At 32.1% G+C, this 17,221-nt stretch overlaps 1 protein-coding gene across 4 annotated transcripts in view; it reads right to left on the minus strand.

The window, feature by feature from the left end:
- CHD1 (chromodomain helicase DNA binding protein 1) overlaps nt 1–17,221 on the minus strand; it is a 72,558-nt gene that overhangs the window by 35,358 nt on the left and 19,979 nt on the right. For 3 of the 4 annotated variants that reach the window (XM_031448700.2, XM_031448703.2, XM_064482742.1), the window contains exons 3-14: nt 11,734–11,935; nt 10,497–10,607; nt 9,179–9,243; nt 7,307–7,456; nt 6,899–7,167; nt 5,042–5,267; nt 4,760–4,860; nt 4,354–4,532; nt 3,380–3,507; nt 2,497–2,713; nt 1,740–1,829; nt 521–711 (exon numbers count right to left, since the gene is read on the minus strand). In XM_031448700.2, coding sequence (XP_031304560.1) covers nt 521–711; nt 1,740–1,829; nt 2,497–2,713; nt 3,380–3,507; nt 4,354–4,532; nt 4,760–4,860; nt 5,042–5,267; nt 6,899–7,167; nt 7,307–7,456; nt 9,179–9,243; nt 10,497–10,607; nt 11,734–11,935 — 1,929 coding nt within the window. Of the gene's footprint in view, nt 1–520; nt 712–1,739; nt 1,830–2,496; nt 2,714–3,379; nt 3,508–4,353; nt 4,533–4,759; nt 4,861–5,041; nt 5,268–6,898; nt 7,168–7,306; nt 7,457–9,178; nt 9,244–10,496; nt 10,608–11,711; nt 11,936–17,221 lie in introns of those variants that run through there. The other variant, XM_031448704.2, reaches the window with a different exon arrangement.

The following is a 17,221-nucleotide window of genomic DNA, read 5'->3' on the forward strand; positions in this document are numbered from 1 at the left end:
CTTGAGTTAAATAAAGATGAAGTATTTTCAAATATGTAATTATCACAAATATTTTACAAAGAAAGTTCTGAATCTACTGAAAGAAAACGTGTATGTGACCATTTGGACGTATGCGATCATTTGGACAAGTTATGAATCCTTATTTAGTATGGTTTTCCTCATTTAGAAACTGGGATTTCCTAACAGCACCACATTATTGTTGTCACTGCTGCTGTTAAGTACTAAAAATGATACTACTTCCATTTTTTCAAGCAAGGTATATTTTGAACACAGGCAAAATCAACTGTTACAATTTATTACACATGGCTTAAGCTTTATTTACAAAATTGAAAAATTAAAATATTACTACACAGAATATTCCATCCCATTTCCTATTTCTTTTCTTCTTAATAATCTCTGGTCCAAAGTCTGGGGCAATAAAACCTCTTTCTGACCTTATTACCTACATTAATTATTTTCCTGGTAAACTTTGCACACAAAACAGTAAAACTGTTTAATTTTGTATCTCAGTTTATCTTACTTTTCTGGCATAATGAAATGTAGCAAAGACCAGAGCTCTTTGAGGGAGTTTTGCAGAGGAGTTCCAGTGATAAGGAGACGGTGATTGGACTTAAAGTCTATTAAAGTTTTATACAGAAGAGAGTCATCATTCTTTAATCGATGTGCTTCATCTACACCTATAAATGCCCAATTCAGACCTCCAAGGAATGCCTTAAAATAAACAGAAGAACATAGTATTTTTAGAGAAAAATGAAATTCAAATCATTAAAATAAAGCAAATTTACAAACCTCTGTCTAATATTCAAATAAAAATTATGTATTAAACATGCAAAATAAAGTTCCTTCCATGACTAAGTTAGCCATCAGAAAAACAGAGTAGGGGGATGGTATAGCTCAAGTGGTAAAGTGCATGCTCAGCATGCATGAGGTCCTGGGTTCAATCCTCAATACCTCCATTAAAAAAAAAAACTAAATAGACCTAATTACCATCCCCCCCAAGAAACTAAAAATAAATAAAATAATTTTAAAAATTAAAAAGAAAAAAAAAGAGCAAAATATCAAGTGATAAGTTTTTTTCACTGGCTTACACATTAATAAAGAAAACTTCTGTAATATAATTTAAAAATTTTATGAAACATTTTTAGCCTAAACTCAGTAGAAGCCTCTATTAATGTCAATTTGGAGAAAATATAACTTTGGAACAGTGTCTTATTCCAAGTATCGTTACAATTTACCACACGACTTTTAATAAACTGCATTATCTCCAACATATAAATGTCAGTCTCTAACAAAACAGAGACAGATCTGATTCTACTACTTAGTAGTTGTAACACCTCAGGCAAGTTCATTGACCTAACTTAACTTTTCTTTATAATAGAGATAGCAGTATATTATAAAGTAACTATGAAGCATTAAATAAGACAATAGGTATAAAGCATTCAGCACAGTGCTTCACCCAGTGGTAGCTTAATCCTGTGAGGTATCTTCCTCCTCTTTAAAGACCTTACAAATCAAAAGGCACTGTGCCAAACTACTTTCATATTCTTTGGTTTGTTTAACAACACTTTTAAAAAGGAAAAGGTGACCTTTACTTCAAGGATCATAAAAAAAAAAAATAAACCAGATTTGACCCATAGGCTGTAGTTTGCTTGATTTAAGTTATCTTCTCATCCTACCTACAACGTACAGTTAAGGAAAAACTGACATACACCAAACAGAAAAACACAGATAATACACACCTTATCCTTCAATAAGATTTCGTAAGTTGTTAATAGTATATTAAATTTTAACCGTTTGGTCTGTGGATGCATCCATTCATGAGTTCTTATCTATCCAGAAATTTAAAAAACAATTTTAAGACAAACATTAGGAATACTCTTAATTGAATATCTAAAATAAAATCCATTCAAAATACACATAGAACTACGTATAATATGTTTATGTAATAAAATAGTTTTAACTATCCTTTACATAGTCCAACAAGCTACAGTGATCTTACTTATCATAAATAAAATGAGAATAACATATCAAAAACTTCCATTAAAAAAGACACATTTTAAAATACACATTTCTCACTGAAGGAAGTTCTCGTCTGACAAAACACAAATGATTAACTCATGTAATAATATAACATTTATTTGATGAAATATGTCTCAGGTTTGCTTTACAATAATTGAGAGGAAAGTACCATGTAGAGGCACAGATGAAGCAAACAGGCAATGGTTAAAGCTGTGAAGTTGGAGATATGCACATGGAGATTTATTATACTCTTCTGTATGCTTTAACGTTTATTTGAAATTTTCCATAAGAACAGGAAAAAAATATATACATAAGGTAACACTAAACCAAAAATTAATTTTTATTAAGTTAATAATGTACGGAGTACTTTGTGTCAAGTTCAATGCTACAAACTAAGACTTTATAAAGAAAAATTTAAAAATTTGCCCTCAAAGACAAGTGTATCTAAATTTCTAAATTTGTGGAGAAACAACTTACCATGTTTCTGCTGTTAATGTCACCTAAATAAACCACAGCATTCATTTGAGAAGCCCATGTCTGAATCTCCCTTTGCCAGGAAGTGAGAGTGGAGAGGGGTACTACTAATAGAAAAGGTCCGTATAATTGGTGCTCATGAAACAAATAGTTCAGAAATGAGATCGTCTGTATTGTTTTTCCAAGGCCCATCTCATCAGCAAGTATGCAACTATTTCCTCTACAAAGTTGAAAACAAAAAGCATGTATACAATATTCCAATTTATAAGAAACCTTTTACATAACCCATATACAAATTTATATGAGCAGTTAAATAAATTAATCTGATAGGCATTACTGACAATATGCCATTTTTATTAACTGTAAATAAATGTAAAGGCCATTGTATAAGAGAAGAGGGAGAAGTTTATCATTTTAGGCCAAAAGCAGCTTAAAGATTTACAGTATTATCTATAATCAATTATGTAGATGAACACAATCTATCTACTACAAGTGGTAGAGTCCATATAAAACTACAGCTATGGTACAGTTAAAAAAAAATTACACCCTAGTCACCCACATTGCCAAGAACAGAGTAAGGGACATAGGAGAGAAGCCTAAAAGGGTACTAGAAATACAGTCCAGGATTAGTGTGAAATCAAGTATATATATTTTCTGATTTCAAGTTCAATGAAAACTTGTTTCAGTACTGCAAAAATCAAAAGGTTAAACTCTGCTGGATTTTCTTCTTAGTATTGACTAAGTATTTGTTGATACAGTGGGAACCTCAAAGACCTGCTTTTAAATGCCAAAGAGTCTTTTCTTTTACATTGGTGGAAATCTTTTCCAAATCCTCTATTTTTAAAATTGTTATCCTATCCTCTTAGACAATTCAAAATATACTTACTTGCACCAAGAGTGAGCAAGCCAATTTAAACCATTCAATTGATAATCTCTTAATTCTAAACCTTCATGTCCTCCAATATAGGACGGCTGCTTCTTCAGGGCTACAAATCTTGGCCTTTGTTTTAATACCTTTAGTAGAAATAAATGTTAATATGAAGAATTATTAAACACAAGAAATTATATTAAAAGATGAAGATCTCAGCTTTTACCATAAATTCTGAAATTTCATCTCAAATGATAAAGCTCAGAAATTCCATGATTCAAAATATATGAGGATTCAAAGACTGTTTTCTATTGCTATAACAATATACCAATGACATATTTTGCTCTCTTTTTTGAACAAAAAATGACGGCTGTAAGTACATGCTTGCTGAAATACTTGGGTCCTATGTAAAGTAAAACCTGTATTAAATTCATTCATTTAACCATTGTTCCAGGCCTGACCTGAAAAAAAACCATAAAACTGGCTTAAATTCCTATTTGGTTTCTGACTTCTAAACTACCATTATGAATTTAATTCCATCTTGTAATAAGAACACAAATTCTAGTAGTACATAGACCCTGAAACTATCACTTAATAACTTTACAATATTAGGCAAGGTAGTCCTGTTTACTTTCTTATGGGGACATCCCTCTTTTCCTTTCCTACTTTCAAGGAAAATATTCACTATATTTTAAGTCAAGCATATACATCTAATTTCCATGGAATTTTCCCTATTTGGTCTCCCTAAACCATTCCCCACAACTACCACCAATTTATTATCTTTCTGAAACAGTTTCACTTACCAAGGTTAAGACAGTACCACATGTAAGATATCAGCAATTACAGGAACATCATTTCCCATAAGACTTACCAACCAAGCAGTTCTCACCTTCAGCCTATCTGAAATCAGGAACCAACTCTCTATGTGGGCTTGTAATATTTATGAGACATAAATACATTTTCAGTAATTAAAAATAGCAAACAATACTCACTTTGCAATCTTTAAAAGGAGTAGTTTTTGACTGATTCCTGCTAAAATACTCATCTATGCATGCTTGAAACTTTTTGGAAATGAGAGCTCCATCTTCCCAGCTGCACTCTGAGTATGGAAGGCCCTGCCATTTGCAATAATAATCAGGATAGCCAGCTGCTGACTTCTGATTGGAATGAGCTGTGAGATAAATCAGGTAATAATTTTTTTACATTGAATTCTACACAAGGAATAATTCTTAGTAAAAACTATACAAATAAAAATATGTCATCTGGTTTACAACACTCTATTATTATAGTAAGAGCAAGCTACTGTATTTGATGTTTAAGCAGTAAATTTAAGACTTTTTTTCAGATTATTTCAAGCATGGAAAGATAAAGATATAATTAGAATAATTTATTACTAACCAATTATTCGCTCCACTATTTGATACTGCTTATGGAGATCATCTGTAAGTTCTTGCTGGCAATTATAATATTCCACATCTTCTGGAGAAGCATTCTTCAACCTGAAAGATTATTAATCCAGAAACAGACTTCAAAATCTCCTCTAACTAATCCATCCCTCAAATACCATCTGTAGCACAAAATCTCCCATTGTGCCATTTATCACGTGAGCCAGTTTGAATAATGAAGAAACTGAAATAGAAATAAAGCATCATTACTTTTTAACTTTAATATAAAACTTACCATCTTTTTGTTTCCTGATCTTTTTTCTTATAATTATCTAATTTTTTCATTCCTCTAACATTCTGCTGCTTAAGGGTTTCTTCTGTCTCCCAAGTATTGTGGATATGTGACCATCCTTTCCACTTTATTAAATACTGGACCTCTCCTGGTTCCTTGTTTTTTTCAAAATCTGCATTCGGGTCACCGTCTGCTTCAACTGCATAAATGGTTGTAGTAGCACCAGTAGCTGAAAAGGAAATCACAATACAGTCTACTTAAAACTGTTACAGAAGTATCTCCTTTCAACTCAAACATTCAAGAACATAAATAGAAAAAGATACGTTCTTTTAAATAAGGAAGGTGATAGGGTATAAGAATTTTGGAGAAATGATATTACACATTTATAAGAGAAACAGCATTTTAGAACAGAAAGGTAATCTAATTTAATCTCCTCAGTTTTAAAATTAGGAAAAATAAGGTCAAAACACAGCAGCACGCCTAAGATCATATAGCAATTTATAACTGATAACTGGTATACTGATAACTGAAAATTAAAATATTTAAAATCATCTTTGAAAAGTTATGTCTGAAATCATTATGTGGAAGGGACATCTGCACTCCCATATTCATTGCAGCATTACTTATAACAGCTAAGACAGGGAAAGAGCCTGAGTTTTAACCCACAGATAAGTAGATAAAGAAACTGGCATATACATACACATATATACAATGGAATATTATTCAACCACAAAAAAGAGGAAACTCTGCAAATTTGTGACAATACAAGTGGACCTTGAGGTCACTATGCCAAGTGAAATAAGTGAGAGAAAGACAAATGCCCTGTGACCCCAATTAATATACGGAAAACAGAGGAAGAAAGGGAAGGAAGGAGGAAGGGATGAGAGGAAGAAGGGAAGGAGGAATTCATGAATGAGAGATCAGATTTGTAGTTACTAGAGATAGAGGGAATATGATGAAGGCAGTCAAAAGGCATAAGCTTCCAGTTATAAGTAGGTACTGGGGATGTTAATGTACAACATAACGATTATAGTAAACACTGCTGTATGGTGTATCTGAAAGCTGCTAAGAGAATACATTCTAAAAGTTCGCATTACAAGGGAAATTTTCTTTATTTTTTAAAATTGTATCTCTAATGAGATGAATATTAACTAAACTTATTGTGGTAATCATTTCACAATATATGTAAGTCAAGTCATTATGCTGTCCACCTTAAAACAGTGCTGACTGTCAATTATATCTCAATAAAACTGAAAGGAAAAAATGCATGTCAAGATAAGCAAAAAATAACCTATATATCTAAGATGAAAGAAAAAATGTTTTAAATCAAACCATTTGTCAAATTGAAAATACCTAAATAGCAATTACTTATTTATGCATGGTAACAGAAAAACTCAAATGCACAGGTTAAAATTTTTCTAATATCTGCAATATATAAAGTGAGATCAAATGGATACTTACTGGGAAGAAAATATTCAAGCCAAACAAAGAATATTTTATAGCAAATAAGTAAAACAGAAGAATTCTACCCTCTAGGCTTTCAAAATATTCAAGAAATAATTTACTCTAGTAAATATTATTCAAACAACCAAAAAATAAATATGCTTTTTAAAAGAGTACCTCTGGGATTTCAAAATGTAGAATAGATAAACAAGACTGTACTGTGTAGCACAGGGAAATACATACAGGATCTTGTGGTGGCTCACAGCAAAAGAGAATGTGACAATGAATATACGTATGTTCAGGTATAACTGAAAAATTGTGCTGTACACTGGAATTTGACACAACATTGTAAAATGACTATAACTCAATAAAAAAAAAAAAGTTTAAAAATAAATAAATAAACAAAAGAGTACCTACCTCCTTTTCTTCCAATTCGACAATCCATAAATCGTTCTATTGTTTCAAACTCCTCTTCCTCAGGTTGAGGAACATCTTCTCCACAGACTTCCAGTAGATCATCAGAGTCTGTTTTCATTTCTTCATCTTCCTTATAGCTAACATTAACAGTTGCTTGGCGACGAGAACTTCTTTTATCATTATCATAATCTTCATCCTCCTCCTCCTCAGATGAATCAATCTGTCTCTTTTTTTGTCCAATAATCTTCCTCCCATTTTTTGACTTAGATCTAGGGAAGACCAGAGGATGAGAAGTATTTTACAGAAACACTGGCACAAAACAAGATTTAAGAAACTATAAATTAAAAAAAAGAATACCTTCTAAAACGAACAATTTTCAGCACCAAACCAGGAACATACTATACTTACCTATTTTGAGGTTTTCTGCTTTTAACTTTGTTTTTTGGCTCGTAATCAGACTCTGTTTCATCGCAACTACTTTTATCTCTTTCTTCTTCAGATTCTGAATCTGAGCCAGACTGAGATGGAGATCCCGACCCAGACATCTGCCAATCTTCACTGTATGTAAAGTATATAAAAGATATTTATAACAAATTTTGTTTCCAATAAAATACAAAAATCAAATAAACTAAATTATATTCCAGTTACTATAAAAAATACTATTGCTTTCACCAATTTTAAAATGTTTATAAAGTAAGAAAAATGCTGGAAAGTGTTCTTCATAGATTTCTCCCATAACTCTAGAGTTTTTTGTTAAATCATTTAGTTATGTCTCAATGAAGGGCAAATAAGGAAACTTATTTTGAACACTGCCACAGATGAAAACAGTATACTAATTTAAAGACTCAGAGGATTTAATTCTGAAAATTGTGTATAATTGTTATACTTGCCCTTTCAAAAATGAGATTCTAATCCCTTTCATTTTTATTTTCTGGAGACTACAATTTTTAATATACCTTTCAAAATAACTTTTAAAATACTACATATGTTCATTACAAAGCTTAAAATATAGAATCAAAAAAGTTAAAAAAAAAAATCAGTCCATCTCAATCAGCAATGATTACCTTACCTTTGTTACTATTTTTAGTCTATTTAACTCCAATCAATATGTAAAGAAAAAATACTGGATGCACTGTTAATATTCTGCTATAATATAAACTTCAAATGAAAATACACGTCAAGTTCTTATAGATACATTACACCCTGTCTCACAGCTACTGTTCCTACTGTTGCTCTCCATCTCTTGCACCAATTACGACTATATTAAAGGTTACGTAAGTAAGCATATGATAAAATATGGTTTATGATTTAATGGAGAAGCAAATTCTTCATCTTGAAATTTTTTTCAGAGTTTGCATATTAGAAGTAGAATAGACAGGATATATGAAAGTCTCCATTTTCTATTTTTACAATAAAAGTTAAAATGATTTTTTATATCCAACCAAATCTGTCCATCATCCCAAATGACTCTTGCTTTTAAAAACATTCTTTGCTTGCACCCTGCTGAGTTTAGAACTTCCTAACTCAGGGTAAAAGTTAAACATCTAATGAGACATAGTAGTTGAAAATGCACTTAGTAAATAAGAAGACAGATCTGAAGAAATCAGCCAGAATGTAGCATAGCAATAAAGGATAAAAAACATGATACAAAAAGATTCATGGAGGATAGGATGGATGATCCAACAGATATATACAATAGATATGATCCAATAAGACAAATACAAAATATATCTATTAATAATAGTAACAGAGATTTACGGAATGAGAAAGAGAAAATGTCTAGAGATATAATGACTAAATTCTAAGAAACTAGTAAAAGATATAAATCTTCACATTAAAGATGCATTAAGATAAAGTCATAAAGTAGGATAAATAACAAATCCAAAGTTAGGATAACAAAGTGAAAGTGCAGAATAACCAGACAAGAGATATAGTGACTAAGTAGATCTTTGACGTTTAAAAATATATGGGGAGAGGGTTACTGGTAGAGCATGTGCTTAGCATGCATGAAGTCCTGGGTTCAATCCCCAGTACCTCCATTAAAAATATATATATATGTATGTATATGGGAAAGGAGTTATAGGAGATAAGGGCATAAAAAAATTCAGGTAGTTACAGAAAAATAACTGCTAGAAATTAACAATTTAAGTTAATCTAATAAATGTTATGAACAAGAATTTACAAAAGTCCACATTTGGCAATAACTGTTCATAAAGGAAGATACACAAAAACATTAGGATTTTCTTGATATCAAAGTGATCAGTTGAAAAAATGGCATACTCTTTATGCTTTTTCCTTTTGATCTCACTCGATGAGTCATCAGAATCTTCACTGCTAGAGGAATCCTATAAAGAAAAATTAAGTTAGTTAATGATTCGAATTTAACTATAATAAATTTTTGCTTGCTATATACTATTTAGCATTAACTTGCTAATAACAACTGTAAAGCCTCTTTTTTCCATGTTGTTCTATTTATACCATTAATTAGCACATAATTAACAACATTTTTATCGTAAATTTGTAACACAGCCAGTGAAATAACGTAAACATCACAATGTCAGCATTTTGTATAAAATCTTAAAATCTACCATCTCTGGAGAACATTATTGTTGCCTGGTACAGCCTTAAAAAGGAATCCTAATTGTTGGTATGTCAAATTTTGATTTAATATTTTTCTTCCTCATTAGGCAGTTTTTGATATACAAATATCCCCCACTTTTTGAAAGTAGATTTACACCACTGCTTTAAAAAAAAAAAACTACATTAGTATCTGTTTTCACTAAATGAAAAAAACCTGAAGAAAATGTTCACTTCTACGAAAACAGACAAAAGGCAAAAATAGCGTTCAGCATTTGTTTTGCAGCGAGCTGTTACAGAGGTAGCACACATGCAGAGCAGTGAGAATGGCACCTTCAAACTCCTTTCCCGGGAACTACACTCAGCATCTCAGCATCAAGCTGCCATAATTTTGAACTGCACCTGTGGTCATCTGTGCTTTATCTCCATTTATTTTGTGCATCTATTAGTAAGATGTGTTCTAACATAAATGCTTCTTTGCTTTACACCATTTTGGCTTAGGAAAGGAATACTCTACTTTCAGGTAGTCTAGGAAACCTGCTGTTCTTCCTGAATGTTTCTGTGCAAACATACATGCACGTGTACTCATGTGCACACAGGAACTACACTGTTTATAGCTGAAGCCTATTCTTTTAAAAGCATGTAGAGAATTGTTATTAATGGTCTATACAAATATGACTTTACAGTACATTTCTTCATTCATGTATGTGTGTGAATACATGTTTGTGTTTGTGTACGTTTATTTCCCTAGTATTCACATTTAGTTTAGAAATTCTAGTTTTGCTGTGATGAGCAAATGCAAACAAATTTCCACTGCTTGTTTTGGATTAATCCCTAAAAGTGGAAATTTGGATAAAAATAATTCCACCTTTCAAGGGTCTTGATACACATATTAAATAAAACTGTTTCCTATTGTTCCAAAACCCATACTGTTTCTAATAATTTCATAAATACCTACCCAGTTAAGTGACTGGGCATCATGTCTACTTTTAAGCTAACAGCTTTCTCAATGAAAACTCACCTCTTCTGATCCACTATTAGATGAAGCTTGATGCTGCTGCTGCTGCTGCTGCTGCTTCTTGAGCATTGCAGATCTCTGAACAGCCAGAATACTAGGGCTAGATTTCCAAAACTATAATAGAAATATAAATAAATAAAAGATGAAATTCTGAGAAAATTCTGAGAAAAGGTTTTAATTTATTGAAAAGCAGCACCAACATTTTCACTGCCTCCTATGCCTCCTAGTAAGTTAACACTGTATTCTTTACTCACATTATATGAAATACAGTATTACTGCAATACAATTAAAATAAAATGCTGAGCTTTCATTGTATATAAATACTTTATGTTGTGCTGAGTTTCACAGACAGACAATATTAATCAATATGCTCTTTGCTGTCCAAGACTACTATTCTCAAAACCAATGTGCAACACCAGTGCTACTCTAAGTGTGGCTATTTTTTAATTGCTGTGAGGTGAAGATGAAGAACTTGAGTCAGGATGCAAATCAGCTATGTAACTATGCACAGTTTGAGTTCAGCTGACTTTTTTTTGTTGTTGGTACAAGATTTCCTCCATGAAGGAAGCTGAATGTTCATTTATATTCTGGCCCAAGCATCTTATCATGACTGGTACTCTAAGTAACCCTACTCTGAAGTACAGACAAGTTCTAGTAAATCTTATAGTAGCTTTTATCAAACAGCCTACTTGCACTATGTATCTTCAAGGAAGAAGAGTTCTATTAAATTCCTCTATTAGCAATAAAGTATCTCTTTTGAAGATCTTGACAGAGATTAGATACTGTAAGACTGACAAAAAAACCACAAAGCCTTTAATTTTTTTCCGTAAGATACTAAATATTTACGAAACAATTTCTGCCTCTAAAGAGAAAGTTGTGGGGGAAGGTATAGCTCAAGTGGTAGAGCATGTGTTTAGTGTGCATGACGTCCTGGGTTCAATCCCCAGTTTCTCCTCTAAAAATAAATAGATAAACCTAATTACCTACCCCCCAGCCCCCCAAAAAGACAGTTGTACTTGTGTGTGTGTTTATTCTGTACTTGTTTTATAATTACAGACTGCTCTTCTTCCAAAACAATTAGTCCACAGATATTTAACCACAATTTGAGAATCACTGAAAGTGTATTTTAATGTTTAAAATTAACATTTTCTAAAATCTAGATTCAGAATGCTCTAAACCAATGCTATAAATTTTCCCAAAGTAATACAAGAAATCTACCTTTCATTGGATACTTTATTACCTCAGCTCCATCAACTTTCGGTGGTTTTGCTTGAACTTTGTTTTCTCGGGAAGTGTCTGACTCAGACTCTGACTGACTGCCAGATTCAGATCCAGAGTCAGAGTCACTGCTACCTGACTGGCTACTGCTTCCATCACTACTGCTTCCAGAACTCGAACCAGATCCAGAGCCTGAAGCTGACCCAGAATCATCATCCGACTGGCTACAATTTGAAAATAAACAGATTTCAAAGAAAATTCATTAAAAATTTAGTTTTCTTAAGTCAGCAGAAAGCTCAAATCATCAAACTTTATTTCTTATTTTAGCTTTCTACAGCCAAAAAAAAAAAAAAAAAAGAAAAAGAAATTAATGTTAATCAGTAATAATGGACAAACTTAAAAGACTTAGTACAGTTTTGGCTAAAACATAAGCAATCAGATCACAATCTTCCTCCAAGATAATGAACAAAACCTACCAAGCACAGAATCTTGATCTAGAAACTTGGGATGACAAGAGGTCTAAGTCAGAATCCCTATTCTTAAAAGGCTAAAGTAGAAATTGTGTGAAGAAAAGGTTAAATGTTAAATATCCTCATAGTAAAAGGTAGAATACAAATTTATTTGTAGTTTCAACTTGTTTTCAAGTTTACATCTATTTTCTATCACCATCCCAGAGGAATGTTGCATATTATAACTGAGCGATGATAAAATACAATTTACTAAAAAAGAAGATCAGTAAGTGCTTCTCAGAAAATTATATTGAATCTGTTATGGTTCCTCAGTTATAAATTTGAAATAGCAACTTTTCACAATCATTCCTAGCTGCTATACACACACACGTGAAAGCAATAAATAGTTAGCTGAGAAACTAACTCTCTCCAGTACTAATTTTCACTCCAAGGTAGACCAGAAATAGTCTGGTCTAAATGATTGATTGTGTAATCCTGAGGGCCATCTGTTCCCATAGTGTTTACATTTGAATTGTTGAAAACCAGGGCATTAAGTTTTTTAAATACATGGTACACTAAGCTTTTGATGTAATTTCATCCAGCTCTATGACAAACAACAGGTAACGTAGTTTATTTCTATACAACAAAACTCAAGCTTCAGGTCCTCTGCTGTAATTTTAAGAAATACCACCAGATGGAGGTATTACTCCAAGAAAACAGACTGCAATACTAAAAAGTAACCCCTTTCTAAAAGTAATTTCTCCTTTTCAAGAGCAAGGAGTTAATAGTTTCTACATGGAAACAGACACAAAAGTCTGCAAGAAGACTTCTGATTCCAAAACTTAGATATAAATTAAAATGCTTAAAGTGTGAACAAACGTCTATTTTTAAAATCTGGGAATCTAGTGGAATGTTTTTCTTCACAGAAACAAAAATTTGCCTCTTAAAGTCTATGATGTCAAGATCATTTTTCCAACAGTTTCTACCCACTAGTCACAAGGTTCAAAAACAGCATAGTGCCTTTTAATTAAGAAACAAAAACAAAAATTGCTGTATTTTACTTAGGTTCCTTGAAATATGAGCAACCATATTAGAGAAAATACTTTTCCTGACACACAATTTTGTTTTTCCTTTAACCCACTAGGTAAAAGACATCTACCATTTATTTAAGAAACTTTACCGAGAACTATAGCGTGTTATGCACTGGGAAGACTGAGTCTTACTTACTGAGACAAAGCTTTCACCATTGAAGAACTTGTAACCTGATATGGAGAGACAGTCGTGTCAACCAATAAATACCATGATGTGCTATGTTTAAGGTAACTGGTCCAGGGATATGGGGAGTGATGAAGATATAAACAAGTTTGGTACAGTAACTGGGGAACACTTAGAAGAAAGTGAAGATGTTAATAATCCTTTAAGAAAGAAGAATTAAGCAGAAGGGCTTCACTTTAACTGCTTATAAGGTTCTTGAGGTACTGTTTTTATTTTCCAGAGTACCTTACACAGGCAGGTGTTCAATAAATACTCGAAAAGTAGATGGATGAATGATTGGATTTGGAGGGCTATCATGTGCCTTCTTAACTGTATGTTGATTAGTCGTTCCAGATGAACAGCTAGTCAAAATTCCTTGTTACTAAATCAGAATTCTTAAGTGAATGTAGGAATCTTTCTTTTCAGGCTCTTTAGAAAGAAGTAGTCTGGCCAGAGATAAACGCAAACAGCCTGAGTCTAGGCTACTCTAATGGCATAAGAGGGTTTATTATTAAAATGTCTTTACCTTAGGTATTAGGATTATTCTATGTCAGCCCACTGCTGCATGTTTTTTCTAGAATGAAAATCTAACATGGCCTAACTTTCTTTTTGTAAGTCTTCAGTGTTTCTGTAACAAAGTTTGGACACCTATGAGGTCCTTCAGAAATTTGTCTCTTCCAACCTATCTCTAGCCAGTTTCCCACTTAAACTCTTAATTCTAGGGGTGGTAAACTACTTGTAATTCTCTGAGAGTTTCTCTTTCCACTTCCTGCTTTTGTATAATTACTTCTCTTTTTTTTTTCTTTCAACCCATCTCCCCTGACTCCAACATTAAATCTACCCCAAATTATATCAGGGGTACTTCCCTCAGCATTTCCACAACATCCTGTACCTATAACTATCTTGGCTGCAAGCATACTATGTAATAATCACTGTAGTTTTCTGTTTTCTTTTTCTTTTTTTTTTTTTTGGTAACCTACCTTTGTTATTCCACCACATGTTCCTAGAATGTTGGGATTTTTACTTGTTCTTTAAATGGTGAGCATTAAATGAACTCAATGTATATGCCTGATGTGTGGATGGATATATACACAAGCAAACAAATCAAAGATATCCATGGATACAGATCCTTAAATTCACAAATATAGTTTGGCTATAAGAAATATTTCTAACCCCTAAATAACATTTTATTTAGGTAGTAACCGATACCACTGATTTTTTATACAACGTTAAGTATCTGTATAGCACTTAAAAGAGTTATCCTTGTTAAGTATATTAAATCCCACTAGTACAAAAGTAATAAGGTGGTAGATTATTAAAAACACTGAACTCTTTTCCTCATCTTTCTCAACTTACAAAAGAAAACCCACCATCATGTTTATGGGTATTTTGATAAAATTATAGTTTTCTTAAGGTAAATTAAGTAGAAATACCATATTTAAAACATAAATACAATTGAAATTAGTTTCTTTTCAAGTTTGTTTTTATATTCAATTTCAAACAAAAACAAGAGAACAATATAACAAATAACTATATATAATCTATCAACCAGCTTCACAATTATCAACTCGTACCAATCTTGTTTTAAATAATTCAGCTTCCCACACATACAGTCTCAAACATATTAAAATTTCATCCATAAACATTTCATTTCAGTACTCATGTAAAACAAGTAACAAAATATTTTTAAACATCAACAATACTAGTATCATACTTGTAAAAAATCACTTACTCCTTAAAATTAAATATTAAAGTAAATATTAAATACCCACTTCAGTTTATCCCTTTAGTTGATTTTGTTTCTTCATTGCCTATGAATGGGAATCCAAAAAAGGTTCACACATTGCACTTGAGTCACATTTTTCTTGTCTTTTTCATTAATCTGACAGATTCTTCTCCCTTTTTTTTTCTCTTGCAATTTATCTTGTGGAAGAATTAGGTAATTTTTTCTGTAGACTCTTCCGGCTTTCCAGATTTTGCTGACTGTACCCCTGTGGTATTATTTAACATATTTTTTTCTTTCTCTTGTATTTCTTGTAAACTGTTAGATCTAGAGGCTCAGATTTAAGTTCAGTTTTTCTAGGCAAGAATGTTTTTTAAGAGTTGTGGGCTTCTAATGGAAGAAACAATGTTTGGTTGTCTCCTTTTGCATGAGGTTAAGTTCAATCTGTGTGTTCAGTTACGTTCAGCTTTATCTTTCCATTATACAGTTCCTCATAAGCCCTATACGTAATGTTTTCAGCCCTATATATAATGTTGTAATTGATCATATGGCTTCATCTACTGTATATTCAGAGGCAGTAAAATAGTGATATTATATCATTATTTACCGAATATATCATTTCTTCACTAATAGGTGGAGTATTTTTATAAAGAGAAACTTTCTCTCATCATATTTGTTAACCTTAAGGTATACAGTTCATATCTGAGAGGGATTTCATTTCTTCTCCTTATTTTCCAGCTTTCAAAATGAGTTAAATTCCTAGCAGCCTTTCAAAGTAGACCGGTAATTTTCTAAGTCTCATTATGAATCCATGGATTTGAAATTATCAGTTTTAACAGTCTATTATCGTTGATAATTTGTCCAAATCGTCCCATCTTAAGTGAGCAGAAAACCCTTTCTTAATTCCTGAATCCTTCTGATATGACCTCAAGTCATCTTTGATAGTTTCCTCTCTTTCTGGTCTGACAAGATGAACCAGGCTCATCTTGTGTACTTCTCACCTCAGACTGAAGTAATTCAGGCATTTCATTTATTTTACTTGCTGTATCTTAGAATATACATTCTAGTTTCACAGTAACAATACCATTATTATATGATTACTAAATGTTAAGATTTCTTTAAATTCTTTTTGGCCTTCAGGAATACTCAGCCCCCCAATCAAATTATTGCTTTGAGTCAACGAAACTAATTCATTTCTGCATGGCCACCAATTTGGTTTAATTAGCATAATTTGCTTTCATTTTTAGGGACTGCTTTTTATTCACTTTGATTTAACGTTGGTTTATTATTTACTCGGATCCAACTTGAGAGCTCAAAAGTTATAGTAAAAATCCAGCTTCCATCCTTGTTTTCTCTATACCATGTCCTCTCTCCCTCTACAGTAATTTTTTTTAAGTTTTTCATTTATTTTCCCTTTTTTAATATAAGCAAATTATGAATAAGAGTATGTTTATATTCACAAATGATTACTCACATATTTACAGTTTTATATAAATGATGCCGAGTTATACACACATTGTATCCTGGAGATCATTCCACAGCACTGCAGGAATAGATATATTTCCCATTCCTTTATGCAACTACATATACCCCATTTGATAGATATATCACAATTTCAACCTGTCCCTCAAAGATAAATATGCTGTTTCCAGTCTTTTGATACACAAACAGTAACACAAAAAATGGTCCACTGCATGTATCTTTTTGTATTTATGGCAGTGTATCTTCTGATTTGCTATTTATCAACCCATGTATATATCCCTTTCAAGTTTTAAATTTATTATCACCTAGCACCCAGATCTTGATTTCTAAAAACAAATCCACACTTAAGTAAACTAGGAGTCCCTTGAGAAATGGCAGATTATATACAGCATAGCACAGGGAACTATATTCAGTATCTTGAAGTAACTTATGGTGAAAAAGAATATGAAAATGAATATATGTATGTTCATGTATGACAAGCATTATGCTGCACACATAGAAATTGACATATTGTAGACTATACTTTGATAAAATACATATACATTAAAAAAAAGAAAAGAAAAAGAAATGGCAAATTCGAAGCTGGGTCAAGGAAGGTGCAA

Source organism: Camelus dromedarius, chromosome 3 (assembly GCF_036321535.1).
Source record: "Camelus dromedarius isolate mCamDro1 chromosome 3, mCamDro1.pat, whole genome shotgun sequence".
Classification (NCBI taxonomy): domain Eukaryota; kingdom Metazoa; phylum Chordata; class Mammalia; order Artiodactyla; family Camelidae; genus Camelus; species Camelus dromedarius.